We start from the raw sequence: 20,788 nt of genomic DNA on the forward strand, positions 1-20,788 counted from the left end.
AAAGCATGAATGGATATGGGGATAAGGGGTTATGGAGAGCTGCTGTACCAGACAACTAAATGTTACTCAGCTCAGTGTGGGATCTGTTGGTCTGGCAGAAGCATTCTTTTCCATTCTGAAGCACTGGAATAGAAGTGCCCACTGCACTAACTTACCTTACTGTTTGCAATAAACCTCACTTCTAATAAGTGGTGTCTGTTAACCTCTGACTTTATTACTCCTATAATGTAATAGTAATTATCATTTTGCAATGTTCCCCCATAGCAACTGAATAAGAAGGACATGGATATCTGTGACTGTTAAGGGGTAGCATGGTAACAGACCACTGTGGTGGTTAAAACTGAATAACCGGTGGTTTAAATAAACTACATCGGTTAACCGAGTGTGCAATCTCTGTACCGGTACCGCTGGTACTCACCACATTACCCTGCAGTCCTCAGCATGCACGTTCCCACACCAGCTCAAACCATTAATCTCTAGTGTAATTTTCAGTTCGCAATTACTCTGCCATGTCTTATCTTGCATTCGTCAAGCTAACAAACATCTTCATAGAAGGCGATTGTGCGGGTTCGCATGGGAGAGGAAGGGAGGGGGGCTAGGCTAAGCTCTCTAAGTGACCACTGGCGTGAAAAGGCTCGTGTTGCATAGCTGACAGGCAGGCATGTGAAGAATCTGCAAGCTGGCTGTGGGAGGGGAGCAGCTGGAAGAGTGGAGCGTGAGGACAGAGGCGTCTCCAGCAGGAGGCACCTGTCTCCGTGAAAGACCCCCTTATATGCCGCAACAGGTGTTGGCACAAGAGTAAAACTCCCTGGGTTAAAGCCTCTACTTATTCGCTATTATCACCAGCGTGTCCGGACCACAGCAAGAGTTGAGGTCATGGCTCCCGGTTCCGTTCCTCGGTGTGAAAGGACACCTGTGATGGTTTCCTTCCTGCCCGTTCCCTTCAACAGACTCATTCTGTCCGGCAAGGTAGTCCTGCGAGAAGCTCGATCAAGCACAGCAGTGTCTCTGTGCACTCTCCCAGTGGCCTCCCTGCCAGTTTTCAGACATGTCAATACAGCACAGCGCTCCAAACCCCCGTCCTTGGCTGACACAGCTGCACCATTGATTCCATGAAAGAGGCGAGGGGAGAAAGTGACTTCCTCACGTGCACGGCCGGATGCTCCCGGGCCTCTGCACTGAAAGAACTGCTGAAGCGCTTCCTCTTCCAACTAATTCATTAGCTGATGAACTTCCTGTTTTTCTAACCGCAGTATTTCCCATCTTTGTACTGCAGCCGGGGAAAACTTCAGACCTGTATTTTATTATGTGCGTCTCAACAGCTAATCTGCGAACAATGAACAGAAAAACTCATGGTGACAGAACTAAATCATGAGTGGGACATCTGAACAACATGTCCAAGACTAAAAAAAAAGCAAAGGAATTCGATCCGAACTGAATTTTGAAGTACTTCCTGATATCCATCATGATGATGATATCAATTATTTGAGATTTGTGGTTAGTGCTTATGGTTAGTTACCTTAGGGATCACCAAAGTTATCCACTAAGGAGCTGTAGGTCTTCATTCGAGTCAAGGAGGAGCATACCTCATACCTCACATTCAAGTGTTACATGACTGAGACCATCTGTTTAAAGTTGGAATCATATGTGCCTCTGCTTGCTTGGAATGAAAATCTGTAGCCTTTGTGGCTAAGACTGATGACTCCTGCCTTACTCTGGTTTGTTAGCGGAAGTAAGGCTGGTCCACCTAGAGAACCCAAATAAACCAGGGCAGGTGTCCAAAGAACTGCTATAACACAATTGTGTAAGTGGTCATAAACACTGATCGTGGTACTCGTTCAGAAGTGCCGTTCATATATTTTATGTTTATAGTGTTACTAAGACTTTGACTGTGCATACAATTAAAAAAAGGAGTTATATTCAATAATAGTAATGATTAGGGCTGCACAATTGATGATATTTTGAAGATATTTGCTTAAAAAATAGCAGCACTGGACAGATGTGTAGATTTGATCATTTCATATTTGATGGTGTATGGATTGTACTCTAAAAGAGCAGAACATTAGGATGACCTTGGGCTACTGTGCTAAAATGTCTGCATTTTATTAACATTACTGCATTTGTAACCCAATAGACATAAAGGTTACATGTCTCTGTAAACCTTATTCAGGTGGATATTTATATTTCTATTTTTTTATAATTGTCAATGTATCAGCAGTTTTCATACTGATGCATGTCTAGTAACAATAAAATAAAAAATGAATCAGTCAGCAACATTTTAGTGAGGTGTCATGATGAGGTGGTGGGGTGCTGCCCCACTAAATCCTTTTCTGATACTGGGCCTAATGTGCCATAAAGGTCACATTTTTATCAGACAATTCTGTAAAGACTTTGTCATTATTTACTGTCTTGTCTTTTTATGCAGAGAAGCATGCATGCTTGAGTTTTGTTTACTGACAAATAAGTCTGCTTGATGTCATGGCTAAACAAAGAGGCACGTCATCTGTAGCAAATGGTGGTTTAAGCCATCGCTTGGTGGCGAGGGAAAAATGAAGAGATGCGTCTTTACCTACCGATGACAGCCTGATGATGAACACAAGCTTGATCATGGTTTCATCAGCTGTAGGTTCCGCACAGCCTGCTTTCTCTCCCAAACACACACATGCAGACATGTACGCCCTTCTCTCACTGACACAAAGAGCCTCACCTTCCCTCGTTACCATGGCCACTAAAGCGGTGGTCCCAGCCAATCGGTGATCGGTGGCTGGGCTGAGGAGTAAGGCAGACATGCAGAGATGAATGAGCCTGCTGACAAATAAATGATGAACCCCCTTTCTCTCTTTCTCCCTCCTCTCCCTCTTGATCAACCTCTCTGATCTATGGACTTGCAGCGGAAGCTGAAGAAACATTCAGATTATGTAATGCCCCGTCTTCTGCTTTGAAGCCATTCTGACTTGCTAAAGCTCTTTAAGAGGCTTTGATTTCAAGGGATGTTTAAGAGAGAGACTGCAGAAGCAGAGGAAAGTTTCGGAGCTATCGTCTCGGGATGGTGGAGGTGACTCATGGCAGATTAGGTGCGTGTGCGTTCCCGCGCCATCCACCAGCACCCTATGACTCAGCCTGTCAGTTACTCAGCTGCAGATAACGAGAGCGGAATCATTAACTTCCCCCGAAAAAGTGTTGCACTTTCAAACAACTTTTACCGAACTGACTCAGCTACAAGTTCTCCAACGCGAAAGCCCAGCGAGGTGCTTACTTCTATCTATGACTTGCATTTTGACCTTTTCCTGTGAGGGTGAGGACACCGAAGACATAATTAGACAGTAAGGCAGCATTATGAGGGTGTGGTTCACTTCCAAACACATCTGCTCCACGGGGATTGCACTAAATGATGCCTCCAACCCAGCATGTGGATGAGCAGTTCCATTACACCTGCCACTGTGAAGTGTCCACAGCATAGAAGCATTGAAAGTTCAAAGCTTTTTCTTGTCTCATGGCCTTTCAGTACTTTCAGTTCTTTATTTAAATCAGACTAAGACTGTGTTGATGTTGTATTCTGCCTATAGGCGAAACAGATTGCGCAAGCTAATTTGACCTGAATGGGCAGAAATGTGCAAGATGTGCCATTTGAGAAGTTCAAGTGCTAAATGGTACAGCAAAAAGACTTCTTTCAGGTCTCCTCTTGTTGAAGATATACGAGCATTGACTGACGAGCATCCCGGCCTATACAACAACCTGTACAAGTGCTTTTCCTAACTAGTGACTTGGTGGCTGCATTTTGGCGATGGTATCAAACACATCTATCAAATACTGTGATACAACTCTTATTTGTGATATGCTATGAAAGTTCAGTTCTAGTATCATGACAACCCCAGCGTACAGTGCACAAAGGTGGTCTTTGTAGGCCTGCAGAGCTAACAGAAGAGTTACAGCAGACTTATGGAATCAATTTAGATTTCATTTAATCCATCTTTACCGAGACCCAGGGCCTACACTAAGAAGCTTTTGTACTGTCTGTACACACGCTGGTAGGGTGACCAAGAGGGCATTCCTTTGGTTCCGTTGGTTCACTCAATAGCAGTGAAAACACAACCCACAATGAACAACTGACAAAAAGACCTTAACGCTGTCGTGAAGTTGTGTGGGTTGTGAATTAGAAGCGGGAGCATTCGAAGCGCATGAACGGTTTTTATACCGCCTAACGAAAGATGGGTCGTGCCGCAAGAAAAAAAAGAACATCATCAGGCATTGTATGACAGAATAGGCCTATAACAAGAATACTGGGTCGTGCATTGTGTGAAAGAACATTAATAAATTACAGCTTAAAAATGTGTGCACCCTAGGCTGGGAGAAATACAAAGGAAAGACAAAGCCAGAACACCAACGTATATCTGCACAATGCTGAAGGGACGGGTGGCAGATGCAGGCTGACGAAAAGCAACACTGCGATAAGTTATTGGGCTTGAGGATTATCTGGTCGTTCCACCTGCCGTTGTGGGGCAGGATCACGGAGAGAGGCTGCACAGATACAGTGAGGTAATCCCCTCAGCCACTAGCACCCTGGATTAGCCCCATGCTAATGTGTTCCAGTCATGGTGTGATCCTGTTTGATGGGCATTGTTATGCTGGTTTTGTCCCCACTAGGCAGTGTTTTATAAGAACTTTGGCCTTGCTGTTGGACAGCACGTTTAACAGAATATATGCTTATGAAATATGATGGGGTCTCCTTAAGCTGCAAAGGCTCATATGTTGTGCTCTTAGAGTTGTGTTCGTTTGCCTCTGCTTTTGCTGATCACTTTTTTATATGACTGCATTTTGCCCATCTGTCAATCTTTTGACCATTTTTTTTTATTTGGTAATATTCCTCAGTAGACATGAGTGAGATGGCAAAAATGTAGTTTTGAGGTACTTTAAGAAGTTTTCACGATCCATATACCATGCTACAATATATCCAATTAAACAGGTCTAACTATGCTCTCTGTAATCAGACATGTATGCTACAAAACGCATATTGTGACATGTTATGACGTCATTTATCATGGTAATGATACATATTGTCATATTGCCCAGCCCTAATCCTTAGTTTGTTCTTGGATTTCTCCTAATAAAACTTTGTACTTTGCTGTACACTCAGTACACTATTCATGACATGCTGTGCAACTTTGATGGAAAGCACTAGGGATGGGCAATATGGTGATGTTTTATTGTTATCGTGAACAATTTTGTCACAATATACTTTTATGAGTATTCCAGGGATAATGTCAGTACTTAATGAACACAGACCAACTGCATATATAATTACAAAGCCAGCATAATTAGGCCTGTTTGATTGGATATAGTGCAGTGCAGTTTGCAAAACATTGAAATCACTGTATGTTATATTTATTTATTTATTATTATTGTGGCTTTTTTATATGTGGCAGTGCAACTTATTATAATACTACAGCTTAAATATTGTCATGCATATCGTGTATATAATATTTTTGCCATATCACCCACTCCTAAAATGCACCCAGTAAGACATTTTAACACGAACAGCACCACTATGTCTCGGTTTCTTTGCCTGTCTTCACTGTAGTGAAAATACTTCTCAACATCTGATTTATAGCCAAATCTACCAAAAATTGTGAAGTGTTTTTGTTTTACTCTCACTGTGGCATCTTAAAAGTTTCACATTTATTTAAATGATTTATTAAACAAAAATGTGATGATTTTTGGTTAATTACTTAATTGGAAGGCAGAGTAAAGTCTTCTTGAAAAATAATGATAGCAACAGCTGGCTTTCAGTGGTGAGCTGAGCCAACTGATCTGACTCACTGAAAAAGCCTGAATGCCCATCGCTACTCCTCAGTAAATCAGCAATGATTAGCCGGCAGTTTGCATAACGGTATATAAGCATATTTAACATTCTCCTGCCCTCTTACAGAAGAAACAGAGCCCTATCTTTTTCCCATAGAGTATTTTAAAATCTTTAAAAAGGCTATGCCTGATTTGTTATTGTACTGTTTTAATGTTTGGTGTTGTTTTAAATCTGATTACTCGCTTACTTGTCAAAACAGACGGTAGATGACTTGATTGCTAATATAATGGATGGTGACAGCCCTAGTACTTTGCTAAATAAATCATAGTTACTGAATAATGAATCCTATGTCTAACAGCTAAATAATAATCTTGTTGACTCTGTCCACCTGTATTCTGTGCAAGATTTGGTGGCTTTTGTACACAATTTCAAACACATTTTCTGTATTATGTCACTTGAATCGAATAATAGATACAAGCAAATTTTTCATTACTTTTAAACTTTTGCTCAGACCTTTTTTAAAAACTGGCTCACTTAATGTGCTGGGCAGCCAATTAAGATAATAAAAAAAGCACTGACAGAGCATCTCAGAGCCAGAATGTGACTCATCTACCAGTACTTGGTTGTGTGAAAACCACGTTGGCATTGATAATACATTGATTACACATTTCTAATCACACAGCATGTCGTCAAAGCATGTATTTGTGCTATAAATGATCATCAATCTTCACAATCACACAAACACCATATTCCTGTTGTCTTGAAGTTTCCTTTTAGATTTTTTTCAATTTCTCCATTCTTATCTTTTGTGGAAAGCGTCAGAAGGATCAATAATGGATGATATGACGCCACTGTGTGCCATAAACAGACATGCCGATGAATGTATTCATACACAACTCCTTTGATTCATCACGCTCGGAGCTCAGAGCGTCATCAGGCCTTTCTTTTAATACAGTACCAGCTTGGATGCTTTCCAGTTATTGATGTTTGACTGTGGTCTGCTGTACCACACAAAATGCGCACACTCCAACACACTGGAGAAGCATATGCGAACATGAAGGAGGGCTTTCTTGGCAGTATCTCACATGTGAAAGTTTTTATAAGTAGATACAAAAGCCAGCTGAGAGTGAGCGGGTTCATTTTAAACCCCTTGCATATCAGTGATCCTGAAAGTTCCGGAAAAGTTCTCTGCTCTCTTATTCTTGGATTATATTAGGAGAAATTTGGGCTGCATTTAAATGACCTAAGGCGGTAGAGCTTACCATACTGCGATTTACCCTCTGGAGATAGAAACAGCAGCCTCCTGCTCTCTCTTAAATCCTGGGGATTGTCAGAAAAACAGAGCCATCTTTAAGATCCACGGGATATCCTGCTTCTGAGTACCTGAGCTTAGAGAGGTGCTTGTAAAAACTGCTTCAATATCCGCAGTTATATTTAGGGCCCGAATCCTCCAATCCTTTCTGAGACTCCCATGCGCCGCCTCTTGCCCAAGACGTGGATCCTGAAGGCTGAGAATCCTTTTGTTGGCATTTAAGAGGGGATCACTGACACAGCCTTTTAAGTGGCACGTTCCTATGGCCAGTGTCCCTTTTAATACGCTCGTCAAGAGCAGAAAACTCTCAGATCTGCTCTGGCGTTCTTCAGGATTACTGAGATGCTGCATGCCTTCAGAGCTTTTGCCCTTTTCCAGAGCACACACATCTGCCCTCTCTGCTTACAGTGCTAAAATTAGACCTGCCATCTGTAATTAAAAGAGAAAATAGGGCTGTCAAAAGAAATTTGTTTACGATTCCCCCACTTTCTTGCAAGTGCATGTATTGTGGCTAGGGCTGAACGATTCTGGAAAAATATCTCACTGACCAATTCTGCAACTGCGATTACTTTCTATGAAATCTGGCCAGCCTATCCACTTTTTCTGGCTTGAGGCTTGAACGGTAAATGTAATGTGCCAGACTGCCAGTTAGTTGTGATTGTAATGTCACAGCAGATGGGTGTTTGGCTGCTTCTGATTCTTCTAACTCATCTACAGCCAGTTCACAAGCTCCATTTAGGTTAAATTTCCCCACATAAACTTTAAAACTATAATAAAAATGGCAGCTCTTGCAGTTTGAAAACTGCACTCTTTCAAATTGTGATTTAAAATTTATTCATCTTTCAGCCCCAATTGGGGGTGGCACAGTATATTGTTTGTTAATTATTACTGTGATACTGATTGATATTGTAGAATGTGTGCTGTGAGCATCCTGACCAATCACAGTCATTCCTGATGAGTTTCTTTTGGTGTTTTGATGAAATAAGGGGTTCATGTGATGTGAAATTTGGTTAAAATATTGCAGACCATTTCTTAACCACATCAAGAACTCATTAAATCTGTTTTCAAATATATCATATATAAGGACAGCGGTGGTGCCAGGTGGTGACTTAAATGTAACTATGAGGTGTCTGCTATGCGTTGATATCAGAACAGGGAAAAACTGAAACTGAGATACATAAAATTTGGAACTCATAATGGGAAAAAAAATCCTCACTTTGCACAAGAAGCAATCCGTCCAACATAACTTTAATATACTCCGATTTTCTCAATTATTCTGGCATTTATGCTTTCAGATTTAATGTGCCACTTTCAGAGTTGGACAACTGTTTGTAGTTATTGTATTTATGCAAAGTTACATGGTTTACTTGGCTACTTTCATGCTTTGAATAGGGTGTGTTCATGCCTCCAGACCACATGCAGTGGTGGTAGTCTTGGAAGATCTTTTTTTCCTGTGTCAAAACGTTTAGCCAATTGCATTTGAGTGGACCAATGACAAAAGTGGGTGGGCCTAAGCCTGCCAGGCCCAATCATACTGGTACGACTGGCAAGTTATACTATCAGTTGCTATATGTTACAAAAGAACTGCAATTATGGTACTTTGTTCACATCATTCACCCCTAGGGTAAAAGAGTGTTGACTCACATGTCTGAGAAGAGAGAGAGAGAATGAAAGGAAAGAGGAAATGAGTGTGAAGGAAGTAAGAGGGAGAAGAAAGTGGGCATGAGAGCAAAAGCTGTGAGGTTTCACACCTGTAATCATTTGACAGGAGCATTTAACACCTCCAGTTTCTCCGAACAAAATGCCCTCATTAACTAAAGAGTCTTACCCATCTCTGACCTTCCTATACCAGATCAGTTCCTCTCTGAAGTCTTCATGGAGGCTCCCCATAAAATGTCTCCTCCGTTTGTCCCCAGGCTGTGATGTGGTGGTCAGAGAGGCTAAACTGGGGAATGCAGCCATGCATGCAGTGCTCCAGCTCAATCAGGAAGATCAGCTCTCTCAGCAAATGCAGTGAGAGCTAATGAAATGGAATTGATTTCTCTCATGCCTACATCTAGTACTCTACCAGCGCAATTGGCCTGGAAAGGACATTTGAACTAGCTGAATGTTTGATGGCTGTGGACTATGATTTGAATTTTCTTGGACATGAGTTGATAACGAGAGTTCTGGCTGAGCTTCTCCTCCAAGCTCAAACATTCTTTGAGCCTTGCCACAGCACATAAATGCCAGACAGACCGTGGAGAGCCTGGAGCTGTTTTGAGAGGAATTTCACTTTTCTAAATTTCTGCATAATTAAATGGTTAAGATGTAAACAAAGTCATTCAGAGTGGTTTTATGTGAAATATGCTGTTCTAAAGAAACTTACCAAGTTGTTCACAGTGCTGGTGATAGGAACCAGACGTCCTCCCTCACACAAAGTTATTACATGAAACGGTGAGATATGCTGCCTGATGTCTGACACATTGTTTTATGATAGTTTGTGAATGTACTTCAATCATTTATGTTAATCCATTCATGGCGAAGGGGTACAAACAGGTCGTCATAAGGCCAAACAGTCCCCAAAGAAAACGTAATTTTTTCAGATTTATGACTGTCTTACCATCATCAACATTACACATAAACCTCAGAAGACACATGTAGGGTAACTGGTGGTTTTGGATAGCAAATAAAATAGCAATATTTTGGTTGTCGACATTGTGACCCCTGGTTCCTATCACTACCACTGTAAAGAAATCAGTGTCCCTACAATGAGCCATTTCTCAACTATCCACTCTGAAGAACTCTGTTTACATCTCAAGGAGTGAATTACTCAGAAATTTTGAAAATTTGGTGGAATTCCCCTTTAATGAATGAACTCACGTTAAAACACCCTGGATGACTGTTTACATCACAACGCCTGAGTTATGAAGTCAGCAGAGTCAGCGATGAGTTAGCTGCACTAAGCTGAGCTGGGTTGTTCGTCCACAGCCTGTTCAGCCGTGTATCACAGGAGAGCCCAGTCTTACAGACTGACCAGCTCCTCAGAACAAGCGGCCCGCATCATTAACGTTAAAGAAAACTGGCATTTGGAAACAAGAAGCGGCGTTACTGCGCTAACCTTTTAGCACGGAGGGGCTGTGTGAGTTAGCTCGCAGATGGCCTTCACTCCTAAATGTCAGCAGCGCGCAGTGCTGAGAAAGGGCGACGAAACCGAGGCGCTGTTGCGTCAACGGCGCGAGAGCGTTTCAAACAGCGAGTGCGTCACGTGCCATACGGCGTTGTTGCCGGAACTACGTGTGAGTAATTAGTCCTTTTTCTGTCTTCTGAGTTTAATATGTTATATTGACGATGGTAAAATAGTGTAAAAATCTGAAAAAAAAAGGTTTTCCATGGGGACTATTCCGCCTTACAATTTCCCGCATGTATCCCTCCAGCATGAATGGATTTTAAGACCAAAATCCCTTCAAAACCACCGCAAAACAGTGTCTCAGACATTTATTATTTTTTTAACTAATTAATTAATTAATTAATTTCTTTTAGAGGAATCAGTCCGCTGTCACTTCGCCTGCACCCTTTCGCTCGGCGGAGGGATCGTCGGCAGTTAACAAAACCACAGCGTTCTTACGCCGACAAAAATAGTGCGTTGAATTTACTCTACGTACACGTATTCCACGTGAATAAAATACATTACACCACGGCATGGCCAAAGCTTATCCTTTGGTAGACCCATACATTTGAATCAAGTCCAGCATTGTGGAGTTGCACTGTATTGTAGACATATCATCCATAGTCTGTGGCAACATTGCTGCCCTACATTAGCAGAGAAGGTTTGTTGTGCCTGTGTGGAATCAGAAAAGTTTGAGACACAGGAAACAAACCTGCGCCTTTGAGCTGCGCCCGTAGAGCCTTTCTTGCTGCCTTTTGCATCACCACACTCTTCCCCATGTTACCACAGATCAGTAAGGGAAGTTAAGGATCCTACGGTGGTTTTAAAGACAATGTTTATTGCAGTAGTTTGTAATTTAAGAGCAAAAGAGAGGATTTTACTTAACCTCTGTGAATTCAGTCAGCTCTGACCTCAAGTCAAGCATACTTGATTTTACAGACACACTAGTACACAGGCAGGAAACATGAGATTCAAAGCCGTACTGTTTTAAACATCAGTCCCTCAAGCTGGATCACTTCTCCAAACCAGATGAGTATGGTGTATTCAAGATTTGTGTAGTGTAACCACTGCTTGAGCTAATGTGTTGGTGCAGAACACTGGGATGATCATCACTGTCAGGTTAGATGAGTGACCTGAGTCTGCTACTTAAGTACTTGGATACTGCTTCGTTTTAGCAGTAATTCTCTTGATGTAATGTATTTTATTCATGGGGAAATGATGTCAGGGAGAGCGGAGCACAACCTGACATATTTTGGAATTTGCTAAGTAATATAAGTAATATTTTCTATCGGCAGATACTTGAGGATCAGGTATCGATATCAGAAAGGAAATATATGGTTCATCCCTGTAACTATAGGGTGCGTCCTTATATTTAATGCTGCACACCTCCTGCTTATGTCCTCATTTGTGGCGGTGTCACTGTCTGTAAGCATATGTTCTCAAAAATAAGATGAACTTGACTCTTGAGCTCCTGAGGACATGTGGATATGGCTGCCCATCAGCAGGCAGATGCTACACAGTGACAGCCTTATTACGCAGAACAGTCGGGGGTGAATATGTTCAGTGTGTAGGTACACAACTCTATCACTCTCTCTCACTCGCACACAGCCAGACACACGTACTCAGCTGGATTGGGGGGATTAAGGGAACTCCAGCCGAGATGAAACATGACTCCTGTTTTCCCCAAACACTCTGAGAGCTACAGCATGGACGCATCTACCGGGACACAAAAAGTCAGATAGACTGAGTAGTTGGAACAGAGAGCACATTAAGGTTTTGTTTGTATGTAAAAGCTAATCCAGCTCTTACTCTGTAAAAGAAGAGGGGCTGGCAATGGGATGAGCATTAAAACCCTTTGGCAAACTCTCAAACACTTTACAAACTCAGATACTACTCCAGTTTCCTATATGCATATCAATGGACACTGTAGCTTTCAAAAAGTGCAGCTCAGGAACAGTTGTTCCGGGGGGTTCTTTGGAGTGACTCACTTCAGTGTCCTCAATTAACTCCCGATCTGTCTCTTTTGAAGTACTCTGTCCACAGTTCAATTAGCCAGTATGTCAGTAAAAGAGAGTCACCAAACAGAGCTGAAGAACCCACTAAGAATTCTCAGTAACACTTCACTGTTGGGCCTTTCGTGATAACTAACATATACCTATATGGATCATTCTACAGAAGTGGTTCAAAGTCAGAGTTGAAAACACATTTTGCGCTTTAAACCAACTGTAGATAAAATCCTTTTGGATTAATGATGATAATGACAGTAACAGTTATATCACTACTGAAACTTTATCAGATGTTTCCGTAGTGATAATTTTAGCTTAACTTAAACTATTTTTCATTAAAACACAAATACTAATAAGTTTACTTAATTGCAGAAGATGTGTTTCAGTAGTGACAATACCTAACTTAAATCTTTCAGCATCTTTATCTTTAAAAACATGAAAAAATATAAGAATTATTTTCTGAATTTTAGGGGTCAGGGTTTCGATCTGCCACCTCCCAATGGACAGTACCCAATAAATGATAATTGAATGTATATTTAGCTTATTACTATCTCAATTATCGCCCTGGGTTTAAATAGATCATAACATAATCTTTGTAAATATAGAAGGTCTGAGTACTTATTTATTTATTTACTATTTTACTGTGGGACCGCAGTTTGAACCTATTCAGTTTCTAAAGTTATATTGTGAGAAGCATCAGTTGTCAAAAAGGCTGCTTTAGTTAGTTACACCCTAGGAAGTGTGATGACAACTGATGCTTATTGTAATAAGCCTTTATAAATGTATAAATGGCAAGATATCAGTTGTCATGAAAGGCGTATGTAGGCTTTGTGTAGGCTTACTAACAGTGCCCTTCAGGAGAGTGTCACCAAATTCTCCCCTAAACCTTTGCCAAGGCTTCCTTTGTTGAGAATGCTTATGATTGGCCACTGCTCTATTAGCCCCTGTGTCAGAGGCAGTATGGTGAGTTTGAGGGCAGTGTTGTGACGGCTGTCCACACGTATAACAGCACAGAAGTGAATGACTCTCTAATGTCCGCTTCAAGGAACAGCAGAGAATTTCACAGTGAGACAGGGTGGGCCACAAAAGGGTGGGAAGAGCTTTTAGAGGTGAATACTCTGTCTTATAGTTTAGATCCACTTTGCATTATGTATCCATAATGGAATACATGGACTATTGCCACTAATTAGGCTCCCAATAATTTTTTTCCAATATATTAAATTCAGCAAATAACCAGTAATTGTAAATTAAAATGTGCAGAAGACGTGTTCACTTATTTTCACATAGAAAATCAACACAGCATTTGCACATGACTGTATTGAAATATTGAATAAAACATCTAAAACACATTTTGACAAACAGTTTAATCCATATGAAATAAGTTATTATTGTAAACAATAACAGTAATTGTCTAGCAATACTGAACTTTTGGACAGTGTTCTATGTATTTGTAATTGCATTTAAGTCGTACAGCAAATTTGCAGTAATAATACTAGACTTCTGAGGGTTACGTTTGCCTTTGGAAGTTATTGTGTTCTGGCCACTGAAAGACAGATTGCTTTCATTATTCTGGGCGGAGTGGTGGGTGACGTATGTGTGTTTATACCCGGTGGGGGTCCCCCTCTGTCCTGCTGCTCCTGCACATGGGTCCAGCTCTCTGCTGGTCATCTCCTCACCAGAGCAGCTGTCATGCCTGCCTGCATGTTAAAGGAGACCGGCGGGGCCTCTGAAATTTTAATGCCGCTGCCGCACAAAACACACTATGCCATGACGTAGTTGCCCCCTTGAGAGTGTATCCGATTAGTCTGTTTGTCACTCACAAGTTTTGGCTCTAAGTTATTGTATGTGTTTTGTTTTTAAAAATGCTCTCTGACAAAAGTAACAAAAGTACTGTGGTCCTTTTCATGGAAGCAAGTCACCCTGAAATTTGCTTTCAGCTCTCAAAGCTCTGCCAATAGTGGTTTTAAAGGGCGCATATTATGGAAAAACAAAATTTCCTCGTTTACATATACAGTTGTGTGCAATAAGTTTGAACATCCCCAGTCAAACAAAAAAATATAGGCATGTACTTTTTAACTTCGCAGAGATTATAAGACCTTCTCTGAAGGCCTAGAAGGCCCTATGGGTTCCCTTCAGCTAATTAGCCATTTGCCTCAAACCACATGGACTTGTTAGGTAGTGTAAAATAGTCTTGCTTGTGTGGTTTCTGAGACTATTTGGTATACTGTTATCTATAAAAATGGACAAAGCTATGCTTCAGTAAAGCCATTACTGCTGTTTTGCTAAGCATCGTATCATTTTGTCTTTTTTATAGACAACAGTATGTTGTATAGTGTCAGGAAAACTGATTTCTATACTTTGCAACCAGAAATGTGCGCTTAACCTTTCGAAATCATGCAAAGCGCTGAGGGCGCATGGGGGGGCTTCAACTCTTCTTTTGTGCTGGAGTTCTGTAGCTGTTTGTTTTTCTTTGTCCCTTCTTCCCCTAATCTTAATTTGTGGTCACAAAGCAGTGAGTCTCCAGGCTGGGCTGGTGCTGTGCAGTCAGCTGGCGTTAGTGCCAGGGTCGCGAGCAGCTGAATGTGTAGCTGCAGGTCTTCTCTCATCCTGCCTGGAAGAAATTGGCCTGACAGCGCAAGGCCGGCCTCCTCGAGCTCATTTCTGCCCCGACTCTAAGCAGAAGAGGCACTCATTTAACCCCCCACTCCATGACTAATTCTCCCTCTTTCTGTATGAGTGCTATGGGTGTAAATCCATGACCTTACAATGATTCTGTTCCATTACAGTACAAGGCAGCCAATTAGAACAGATCTCATTAACATATATAATTCCTAAGGCGTAACGACAGGTTGGAAAATAGTTGTGTAAAAATTAATTATGACTGTTTTTGGCCTGTTATAATGCAAGAAAAATTGAGAATATGGCCCCTTTTACATTCAGGTTTAATCAGCAACACAGCCAAACAAACACAAATCATTGGCTAATGGAACTGTTTATTTGGCAATGTTTATTTTTTACCGCCTGCAATGTGTTTCCCGCTTACATGCTTGATTGGAGTTTTTCTGCCATGTTCACTTACATTACATCCATGAGCTAACGACCGGCTTGTTGTGCTACTTTGAGCTCTGCCTTCACAAAGCATTGGATTGGTTTAGAAATTTTTTCCCTCCCAGTTGGTTCCCACACTAATAAATATATCTTCACACCCACATTTAGCCCAACATTTCTTATGGTTGTCCCCAGACATTCTCATTAGGAGATCATGTCTAACCCCATTAGAGTACAGCACACCAAGCTTTTTTGAAGTTTATGTTTAAAAACTAAGAATTTATTGTTGCGCCAAAGTGAGTGCATACTGTATTTAATTACTTTAGTGAACTTTAAAGCAGTGCATTGCATTTGCTTTGATTGCTTTTAATGCAAAATGCAGTATGATAAACTACCTCTGTTCAGTAAATTATTATGTTTATTATTAATAATAATTGCAGAAAATAGTTCTTCTGCCAAGCAAAGTACTTTGTTAACAGTAGACAGTTGCCAAGTGCCATAACGGTCAAAGATTGTTCTATAAATAATACCATGTTTTTATAACTTGGCACTTTAATACAGCATGAAACTGTGTGTGGACATATGGAGCTATATTGAGTGCTATGAATGTGGCTTGGCCAATCAGAAATTTAGAACCCAAACTATCTGTTAAATTTGATCCTGAAGTTCTAAGATCGATGAAGTTGGATTGCCACCATCATACAGATGCATCACAATCCATAGATGCATGTTTACGCCCCTAATGCGTCTCAGCAGAGGCCTCAGACCTGGATGTAAATCACAGTCTCATCTCTGTAGGATCAGTGTGAATGGAAGGGCTCTGATGGGCCTTTATTCAGCAGCGTGGCTGTAATTCTGTCGAGCCAGCCTCTGTCGAATAATTGATTGGTTCTTTTTTGGGTCCCATTGTGGGTATTAATTGCTCACCCAGTGCCCTGCTGACACACTGACCCTAATGGAGCGAAACGAGGCTGTGCATTAAGCCTCGGTCATCAGGCCTCATGCAGCTGAGGCCAGCCACTGCCCCTGTCACACTGAGGGTCTGTGTTGGCCCTTGTCAGGTGACTTTTCAACCCCTCCAGATTAGGGCCCTTGGGACTCAATGGGGACATTATTGGCTTTTTCTCACTCCTCACAGCTCAAACTGTTGACTTCCTGTCTGTTTACAGAATTCAAGCAAATGTCTGTTCATCAGAGGCTTCTTGTGGAGCTCCTTGTAAGCCTTCAGCTTAACAGCAGCTAATTGAGACACTGCATTGACTGTCACTTTTAGTCTTTTCAGACATGCTAACAATGCAGTGATTGCCTCTTTTCATTGTACTGAATTAATATTGCTGCTTCATGCTATTTATTGCTAATAAGGGCTATTTCTCTGCCTGCTCTTCCCATATATGAGGCTTGCTTGTTGGCCTTTGGGAAACCCCTGTGTTGGGCAGTGGCTGCTGCTTATTAACTCAGCTGAGGGGATCAATTGCACAGATGGGCTCTTTGTTAGGGTTTTCATCGGAGGGACTGTACTGTATACACAGTGTGCTTCACATGTTTGTATACAGTGTCAGGACGCGTGCTTGTAAATACTACGGCCGGACTGATATATATCGTTTGGCTGGTAATGAGACTTTGAGTTTAAGTTGACAACCCAAAGTCTTTAAGGCCATCGCAAAATAAGCGTGTGTTTCTGCCCTTTAATCTTCCCATACTTACTCTTCTCAAACTGCACAAGTGCCCTCTTGGTCAATGTGTATAATTAACTTAGATTATAATTAACTCAAAGTCCATTTCAGAGAAACAGAGCTGGAACTCCCAGCAATAAAATATTGATAATCTCCTTAAGAAAGTGTCACATTCCTTAATGTGGTAATTTTTGAACAACAGCCAAATGTAATGTTGGTTGTAAGAGGTGCTTTAACTTGCTAAATCAGGATTTTGTTCTTGTAAAATACAGGGATTTATGCTTGGACCTTTTAAATAACTCAAGGGTTTACAGCAGTTGCATTGTAGTTGGTGACCTTACAGTCATGTATTCTGGTGACTGGGGTTCAACTCTCACTTTAGGTAGTTAACGCAAATGTTTTTGGATGGAGAAAAACTTTTAACACTGCATTTGGTTTCCTATGAAATGTGATTGTCTCTCTTGATAATAGTGGATTTTTATTTCTATATTTTTAGATGTTTACATATAAATAATAAATCTAGCCTAGTGTATCTTTTATATAGTGATAGAAAACTCAGTAGCACACAGAAAGCTCTAGTTCCACATGCTTAAATATTTTATAATGGGCAACATGGACATACAAGCCCTGTAACTGCTCTGCTGCCAGATTTAAACAAGCCAAAATCTCTGAATGTATCAGTGGCGAGACTTATGGTTTGATAAAACTTTTGGGCACGGTTTAATTTTTGACCATATGAAATTATATCAGTCGATATAATAAGTAATTCAGGAAATTTTTGCTCCTTAGTATCAGTATCAGTTACAATACTTTTGTATCAGTCAGGCCCTAATGCATGTGTACCATATGCATTATATGTGTGTAATCAGCTATGTGTAATATGAATTTTGAAAGCCTATTCTTAAACCTTACACACAGTCACCTCTCCCACTGCTGATATCTGCAGCAGTCATTTCCATTATTTACCAGTGTGAATATTTCATGGTGACAACAGTGCTGTGGACAGGCCGTGCTGCCAGAAAGGTCTCACTAATGAGCTATTCCACTCCTCTAAGATGACCCTAAATCACACAGTCCCTCCCTCTCCTTCTCACTCTCTCTTTCCCCCTCTCTCTCTCTCTCTCTCTCTCTCTCCAACACACACACGCCTGTACATATACCTCCAGCCTACAGAAAGCTACAACAAAGCAGAGTCACTCCCCAATACAGCCTGTCCTGTCCCATGAACAAGGCAAATAAGTAATCAATATTTCCCCAGTGGCCAGAGACAAGGCACAGAGCACAAAAGCACAGAAGCCAGCCCACTGCTGCAGGACCTTCTTGGCAGTGCTGTGTCTTTTCAGATGCCACGTAGTTGTCACTGCTTTGGTGTCTGAAAAAAACTGAGGAAATATGAGCCACAAGTACAGTAAGGAGGAGATAAAAAAGTACAAGAGTGCCTTTGTGCATTTTAGACAGGAGAAAGGTGGGTCAGTCTGGTGCGGGTGCTGTTTTTAACCCCCGTCGTAAAAGTGTAGATTTGTGGAAAGGTCCTGAGGGAGATGGAGATGGAAAGGACATGTACATTAAAGTCAATGGCTCAGTGAGTATAACGTGGACGGGCTTAGCGCACGCTTGGTTGGGTGTGAGCTGAGGCTGGATTGGAGCCACCATTTGATTACTCAGCTCTCCTGCTGGAATGCGAGGGTGGAGAAGCTGGGGAGCTTTGAGCTCATCTTCATTTGGCAGACCTTTTTTCTCTCCTCACACACATCCATGTGTTACAATAAACAAAGCCTCGTAAACGGGTGGTTACATGGTTAGAATTCAGGCTTTCTAAAAAAATGGGTATAGTATAATGGGTGCTGTTCAGATGGCATTAATGTGTGTTTTTCTTCTCTACTTTGCAGTGAGGGGGTCTTCAAATGTCCTGAGGATCAGCTCCCGCTGGACTATGCTAAGGTAACACACCTTAAACCTTTCTCTGCTCTACTTCCATAGTTCTTTCACTCCTTACGTTTAAATGGACAACCAAGTTTGCTCAATTTTTCTATTATCAAATGTAGCTGTAGACATATTTAGTGTCCGATATTTGCTTCTTTAGTTTTTGAGATATAACGCTAATGACATTTGAGATAAGGAGTAAAGTTTTATGGACATCATCATCATCATCATCATCATCATCTTAAACTGCTTAATCCAGATAGGGTCACTGTAGCAGTTGGGAGAGCATAGAATCCCAGATGACCATGTCCTTCACAACTTCCTCCAGCTCATTCCGTTTACTTAACAAAGACGTCCACATGTGCAACCTAATGAAGTCCACAGCAGATACTCTTAGGCAGATCCAAGGCCTCAAAAGTTCCCATATAACCTCTACAGTAATCACCCATTTACACAATAATGGAAGTACACACAATCGGTTCCATTACCATAGGCATTATTTATTCTTTCTAATATTCTGTGTTGTATATTAAAATTAAATAATACTATTTTCTACATAAGAAAACAACAGTTACAGGGGAACTTGACATGGTTTTTAAAACTTTGAATTATGCAGAAATTTTGAACAATGGGTGGACTTCCCCTAAAAGAAGAATCTCAAACAGACTTGCTTGTGTGGTTTCTGACACTGTATGACATTCTCTTTTCTTTACAAATGGAACAAGTAGTTTGCATAGCTAAAACCAGCAGTAACAATCATCTTGAAGCCTAAATTTTGTCTGTACTTTTATTCATTTTTATAGATAATAGATACTCTATGGCATACTATTATCTATAAATACATACTGTATGACATATTATTATATATAAATACATACTGTATGACAGCTTCTTAGCTCCAGTGCAGAACTGAACACCAAACATAATATTGATAGACTACATTTGAAGGGCCTATATCGTGAGAAAATACATTTTCTTCACTTTCATTTTCTTGGAATAGTTTAATATAGTATGTAAACGTTGCTAAAGTTTTAAAATGTAATATTCAATCTCCAATCCATAGTCCATATATAGAAACTAAGCTGCAAAAATAGCCTGTTTTGAATTCACTGTTTGTGTGATGTCATGAAAACCAACCCATTTCTTTATATACCTTCCCAGTCAATGTACAGCTGTTTATACCCACTCATTCACGCTGAAGTTGTTAAGAGTGTTTCAGTTATAAAGAGCTTCTTAAATGAGGGCAGCTAATCAGAGCAGTTCATTTACATGCGTCAGTGTTAAAGGCACAGCTTGTTTAATTCTCAGGGATAAAGAGAGGTTGAAAAATGGTCAAGTAACAACGAATTATGACTTTTTGGAGACATTTGGAAAAAGATTGTCTTATTCCAGCCGCCTCGCCTATTACTCCCATTATCGGTTTGCGCCCCAGGGTAAGAGTGGGCAAACCGCAGGTTGTTACAGATGCTTGTTACAGGCCTTATCTGTCCACTGTGACTCAGAGGGTGGCAGGGTGTCGGCCTCTACCGCAACACTAAGGCCTCATGCAGGAGGCCCAGGCAAACCCACCTGCAAGTGACACTAACCAACAACCGCAGGCTTCTCATTACTCCGGCAGTGTCAGATGTGGATAAAGGGAGCGCAGAGGTAGGAGGAGGAGGAGGCAGAGAGAGAGAAGAGAGAATGAATCATCTCAATTTGTCTCAAACTCCATTTGCGTCTGCTTGAAACAGGGAAGATGTGCTGTCTTCCGGACGGCACGCAAAATGTCATCGCGTAGCTCTTGAGATGAATAAGTCTGAATTTCGTCAGCGATTTCAGTCTAGAGCTTTGTTTGCTTGACATGGTCATGATGTCAAGACTAAAAAAACTGTAATG

At 41.1% G+C, this 20,788-nt stretch overlaps 1 protein-coding gene across 1 annotated transcript in view; it reads left to right on the forward strand.

The window, feature by feature from the left end:
• traf4a (tnf receptor-associated factor 4a) overlaps positions 1–20,788 on the forward strand; it is a 39,920-nt gene that overhangs the window by 6,832 nt on the left and 12,300 nt on the right. The window contains exon 2 of the mRNA XM_036559290.1: positions 18,877–18,928. Coding sequence (XP_036415183.1) covers positions 18,877–18,928 — 52 coding nt within the window. The remainder of the gene's footprint in view (positions 1–18,876; positions 18,929–20,788) is intronic.

The sequence above is a fragment of the Colossoma macropomum genome, unplaced genomic scaffold (genome assembly GCF_904425465.1).
Source record: "Colossoma macropomum unplaced genomic scaffold, Colossoma_macropomum, whole genome shotgun sequence".
Taxonomy (NCBI): Eukaryota; Metazoa; Chordata; class Actinopteri; order Characiformes; family Serrasalmidae; genus Colossoma; species Colossoma macropomum.